This window comes from Gossypium arboreum, chromosome 5 (assembly GCF_025698485.1).
Source record: "Gossypium arboreum isolate Shixiya-1 chromosome 5, ASM2569848v2, whole genome shotgun sequence".
Lineage (NCBI taxonomy): Eukaryota > Viridiplantae > Streptophyta > Magnoliopsida > Malvales > Malvaceae > Gossypium > Gossypium arboreum.
Window position 1 is genome coordinate 51,142,557 of NC_069074.1, and position 6,162 is coordinate 51,148,718.

Sequence of the window (6,162 nt, forward strand, 5' to 3'; positions counted from 1 at the left end):
CATGGTGAGACAAGGCAACAAACAAATAATAAAGGCAGTCAAAGGAGCAGCCAAGGAAAGTTATGGACATGGATACCTCCTTTACTTGGCCCTAATCATCCTTTTATATATATGTCTGATTTTGGAATTGACTTATGTAAAAAAAAAAAAAAATTCATTTCATCTCCATCTAAATCATCGAACATATATATTAATTTATACTTAAATAATTTTTATAATTTTTATTATATATTTTATAATTTATTATAAGTAGAGATATCTATCTCTTTATTCATAAATACATATGATCATAAACCTAATCAAAATAATATTTACACATTTTATATTTATTTAGGCTTGACCCAATCCAATTCAAATTCATTTTAAACACGATCATATTAATTTTTAAATAAATTTTAAAAATATATTTATTATTTATTATTTAATATTTAATAATTATATTTATATATCTATTAATTAAAATCTTATATACAATCATCTTAATATTTTTAATGTTTATATTATAATAATATTATAGATTTAATTTTATGAGTTATAAATTACATAATATATAAAAATACAATAATATAAAACATTATAAACTAAAATATGGATCGAACCAACCTTGAACCTTGAATATTTAAGCCAAATTCTGACCCATACTTTAAATAGGCCTATATTTTTACTTATGCTTATTTTTCGAACATAATATTATTGTCCAAACTCTCTCAAGGAGTCTTTAAACTTGGACGAGTTACTTAGCCCATTAACATGTCTATCCATAAGTAATTTAAAACTGAGATTAAGTTAAAATGGAAATATGATTACAATATTGTTGAACAAATTTATATAAAAAATACTAATGCAACAAAATACAAATGAATTCGAACAAATCAAGAACTCGAGGATTCCTCCGTCAACAGCTTCCTACGATGCCGCGATAGCTTCCTGTTTCTCCTATGTGACTTCCATCTTTCTTTAATGTCAGGGACCTGCTCGAGTTGGTGATGGTGTCCACCTATGTCCTTCAATAACTGAAGCTCCTCTGAAATTTCCAAGTCACGGCCGCCCTTGAGTCGGTCGGCCTCGGCAAGTAGATCATTTATAAGCATCTCAGTGGTTTTTGCAGGTATTCCACTTAGATACCATGAAATGGGCGGAGGAGGTGCAATGGCTGGTTGAATTAGTTGGTCTAAGCTCACCTTTGATCCAATCCTTCCTTTACCTCCAGTACACGAACAATACTCCGCCCATGTTTTAGGTTTGAAAGGAAAACAGGTTTTCTCATCGACAAAAAAAGGTTCGACTCGCCAGTAACCTTCGAATTTTTTCATGAATCCGGTGCTCATTTGCCTGAACCTCATCTGTTAACCATGATCATTAGAACTAAGAGTTAACCACTAGTAACCCATGCGCGATCTTTTTGCAAACTTATGCATTGAGTAATCCAACCAAGATAAGTTTTATTTGGACTCGGGTCTTTAGTCAGATATAGGTTTCTGTGTATTTAAGGAATTCTTGAAGAATCATATCTCCATAATCGTGTCACTTAGACACTTTGCCTCGGAGACGGGTACTTTTGAGAAACATGAAAAGCAAATAATCTGGGAAAAACAAATCCATACCGAGTAATCTTCTCTGTTTTGATCCACTAGAACATGAACTGAGATGGTTCCTGACCACCAAAGGAATCTCCACCAAGCTGCTTGTTCCACTTCAACCACCTGTCTTTGACCTTCATCGATTAAAACCTTTCTTGATATCACTTCCTGAAACCAAAGATCAGGTCGAAAAATCTAAAAACCAAAACTTCTGAAACTGCTCGAAACATTGAAGCTATGGGGATGTCATTCCCTCATAAGGATAGTTGCTATGTTACTTGGACTTGAGTGTGTTTCAAATTCTTTCATGCACTGAAGGGTCTTTTGAGGATCATATCCTCGTACCCACATCTGAAAACTTGTCAAACATGGGTGATTTGGGAAAAATAAAGAGTAGAAGCAACATGGGTAATTGTAACATGATACAAAACTTCTGATTTATTATTGTGGTTGAAACTAGTACACTCACCTTAACGTTTTTGAAAACTCTCCGGTTATCAGGATCAGTGACAATATTATACACAGCATCAGGGGGCAACCCGACATCGATTGTTGCCTTAAGGTAGCAAAGGGAACCTTTTGCTACACTGACCTGCCGAGCATTAGAATTTTAGTACTTAGCAAACTGATCGATTCTCAGGATTAAAAATCCAATGAAGCCCAAGAAAGTAAGTAACAGCAATGTGGTGTAAACATTGGTTATATAATTATCTTTTATTATTAGAAACAAAGGTTTTACTTCAATGTCGCTTTTACGAATGAAATGGTACTACAAAAGTATCATGCTTTGTTACTCAAACTCGGATGTGAGCAGGTTTGTGTAATTGGAGAATCTTTGGAGGATCATATCCCAATACCTATGTCCAGACACCATGTTATGGACAGAGGATGAGACTAGCAGCATTCTTCATAATGAAACCATAAAATTTCCCAATAACTCCCTACCTCTATTTCTGGAGGTGGATTAACCCATGAAGGATTTTCTCTCCAAGCTTGCAATTGTTTCTCTAGATTGATCTGCAATCCGGAAGATGAACCGTTCTTCTTCTCAAGAAAAGAGTTCAACGGTTTTATTCTGGCACCATCTTTGGCTAATCTCTTGAGCTGTGACTGTAAGAAATAAAAAAAAAAGGAATTTTTCAATCAAAGTCTAATAAAGAAAAACTGATCTATCAGCATGGCATCCGTTAAATAAGAGATATGACTAACCTTAAGGCAGTTTTGAAGTTTGCTCGGAAGTTGAACTAAAAAAGCAGAAAATGCTGGATCAAGAACCTTGGATTTTCCATTCCTCGGAGTATCTAAGCTTATTCTTTTCCCTTCCATTCTCATCTGTGAAATCTGAACATTAATAAGAATGTTAATCAATTACCAATTAAAAACTATGTTCTTTTTTCAAAAATAAAAAAATAAAAGTTCTCCTTCCAAAGATTCTGAAATTTTCGGTGGAACAGCGGATAGCACTTAGTTTTGTTACTCTGCCGCTTCATTTTTCTTAAAATACCCATATTTGGCACATTTTTGGATATGGGTATGGAAATACAATCCCTCAAGACTTCATAAAGAAAAAACTGAATGCACCTTTATCCGAGTCAGAGTAACAAAGGCACTTAGGTATCAATTTCTTGAATGCAACTAAGTACAGGATGAAAGGTATACATAGAACAAAAGCTTATCTATCAAGGTTAAATGTAAAATTGTCATTCTATGCTATGTTACTCGGATTCAGGTGAGAGTGATGGACAAGTATGTGTCCTAGACACTTGATATTCATTTTCTCTACATTGTTCCATTTATTTGGGAGGTCTTTGGAGGATCATATCATCATTCTCATCACCAAAATTATGTCCGACACGGATATCAATATTTCAACAAAAGTTAAAAGAGTCGGAGCAAAATAGATCCTATTTACCAAAGATAAGAAAAAACAGATCCTTAGTTAAACTAGCAAATCACACACGCTACACTCTTTAGGATTTATGTGTTGTATCTGTAACCTAGGACCTTCGGACATAAACATAAGTAAGAAATCATATTTGGATTCAGTGTTCAGGTTGGATCAAAAACATTACAAAGTATCTTTAATTTCATCTATATTACTTGGATTTGGTGTGACTGTCGGACGTGAGTATACATCCAATACAAATATGTTCAATATTTTTCCAAGATTTTCATGTATTTAGAAGATCTTATGAGGATCTATACACTCTACCAGTGTCTAAATATGCGACAAATTCGGGTGACAAACATGGTTTAATAAAAAATAAGAGTCATGGCAATATAGCTTTTCATCAGCTGGTTAACTGAAAGTACACGTCTCAAAGAAAGTATACGTTTACAAGGAAACCTTGGAAAGACTCCCGCAATCAAATTCAACCAACAATAATCCCCAAATACAAACCCTTGAAACAATTAATCAAACAAAGCTACTCTCCTAAAAAAATGCCACATAAAAGATTTATGCATAAATGAAACTACGACAATTTCTTAGCAGTAAATGGTTCTCAGCAAAATCCAAGATCAACTACAACCGCAATCCATCAAATAGTATGTTTTGAAACAAGAAATTGAATATTTGAATTCAAATTTTATTTGTTATATAAACTATGAAAATATGAAATTCAAGATCATAATTATCTACATGTATTTCAAATTCACCACTCCAAAAATCGAAAAATTATATTTATTATAAGTTTTTATCATCGAATTTGCACCATTTTAAAATCTGAAATCCAAATTCCCAGGCCAGCCTAAAATGTTCTGATAAAAAGATAAAGGCGTAGACTAGAAACCCCAGAAACAGAAACGCATGAACATCCGAGCAGAAATCTAACAACACTGGCAATGAAAAATTAATTTAAAGAAAAAAAGAGAGAAAAATGGGTTCAACTTACAATGTGAATCTGGCGACAAGAATATTCATTCCAGTTGAGATTCCACGTGAAAAAAAATCAGTAGTTTAGGCAATAGGAAATTGTGAGTTGAAAGCTTTTTGCTTTTGCTTCAGAATTATAGAAGTTAAGCGACAAAACAGTTGAAGCACATGAAACACGCAATTAATTTAAAGGCGGCAACGAGCTTGGTCTTCAGAATAATCAACCCCCAGAAACGGAAGATTCCTGTAAAACACGTCTAAATTCTGGACGGTGATCTTAATTTATTAATTTGAGACCCTCCTTTTTAATAGGGTTCCATTTTTATATGGATAATCTTTTACTTCTGTATCTTGGGGTTTTAGACTTCACCACGTGTCCACTTTCCCTTTTCCTTTTCAATAAATATAAATAGGTACACTTGTCCAATTATAAATTTTTTTATTTTATATTTAAACTAAAAAATTTTACAATTTAAACAGTTGGATCATTTTAATTTTTCTTTTCTTTCCCATCCCACCTCTCCCACCATCGTACTCACTCCCTCACCCCATTCAAGGGATGAAAAGTTGCTGCTCTTTTTATTCCAAAAATTAAATTGAAATAAATTTTTGAAGATTTTTTTAATTTTTATTTTGTGTTTATTTAGAAGAAACAAAGAAGATAAAAAAAATGGGTAAAGGAAATTAGAGATAAAGAGAGCAGCAGAGGCATTTTGGATGGTTTAAAAATGGGAGGTCCGGTGGGGAGGAAGAGAAGGAGAGGATGGGGATTCTTGTTTTATTTAATATTAATATTAATATAAAATTTAAATTTATTATTATATTTTTAGAATAATATTTATATAGTTTTTGAATTTTTAAAATTAAGATTAAATTAAAATTATTTTTATTTTAAGGATTATTTTTATAATTAAATTAATATAATATGTAAAAGGTAATATTAAATTTATTATTATATTAGTTTTTCAACTATCACGTTAATTTATTGATTGTGACTTTAACATAAATTATTAAAATTATCAAATTATATAATATGAGTGATTAAATTATAACTATTTAAAAAAAATTTAATAGTTAAATGATTGTGTGATCCGGAAATTTAAAACCCCATAAGTTTGCTATGATAACACCTGTCCTTGTTGACGTGTATTGAATTGGTGGACTGATTTTGATTTGGGGCAAGTGGGTTTCATATAATGATTTTATTGTTTTACATCTAAGCAAGCTGAGGCCCTACGTCTGTTATTCATTCCAAACAATTGGGGCCTTAATTATCTAGAGTATGATAATCATTATTGAAATTTGTTCAATTTTGATGATCTAATAACGTTAGTTCCAAATAAAATTAAAGAAAATTTTCTTATTCAAAGGTTTGTTTTTTAGCAGAAAAGGACATGATTAAGCGATTACATTAGATAAAACCATAATTAAGAGGAAATAGATATGTTGCGATCTCTTCCCGACAAGTTCATAACTGAAGCCAGTGGGGACCTAAATGAACGTATCAAAGAACTACCTATATCAACACATTTAGTCATATGATCAGTTACACCATTAAGAGTTCTCAGGGATATGTCGAATACGAATCTCCCATTTCCAACACAAAACTTGATGTAACAGCCGTAGTTCCACTAAACTACAACTAGCTCCTCCACCAGACAAAAGTAATTCAACCAACAAAGCAGTATCACACTCAACTTCAACTTT

The 6,162-nt window shown here is 32.2% G+C and overlaps 1 protein-coding gene across 2 annotated transcripts; it reads right to left on the reverse strand.

Annotated features, from left to right (window-relative positions):
- Positions 1 to 618: 618 nt before the first annotated feature.
- Positions 619 to 4,799, reverse strand: LOC108450467 (uncharacterized). Of its 2 annotated transcripts, XM_017748108.2 has the most exons (6): positions 4,475 to 4,799; positions 2,790 to 2,921; positions 2,526 to 2,690; positions 2,050 to 2,172; positions 1,605 to 1,748; positions 619 to 1,343 (listed from the first exon to the last, which is right to left on the reverse strand). In XM_017748108.2, the coding sequence occupies exons 2-6, from the start codon at positions 2,910 to 2,912 to the stop codon at positions 873 to 875; spliced, it is 1,026 nt and encodes a 341-aa protein (XP_017603597.1). In that variant the 5' UTR covers positions 2,913 to 2,921; positions 4,475 to 4,799; the 3' UTR covers positions 619 to 872. The 2 variants fall into 2 exon arrangements, with proteins under 2 accessions (XP_017603597.1, XP_052885007.1); XM_053029047.1 differs by lacking the exon at positions 2,050 to 2,172 and having other exon boundaries at positions 4,475 to 4,794.
- Positions 4,800 to 6,162: the final 1,363 nt, after the last annotated feature.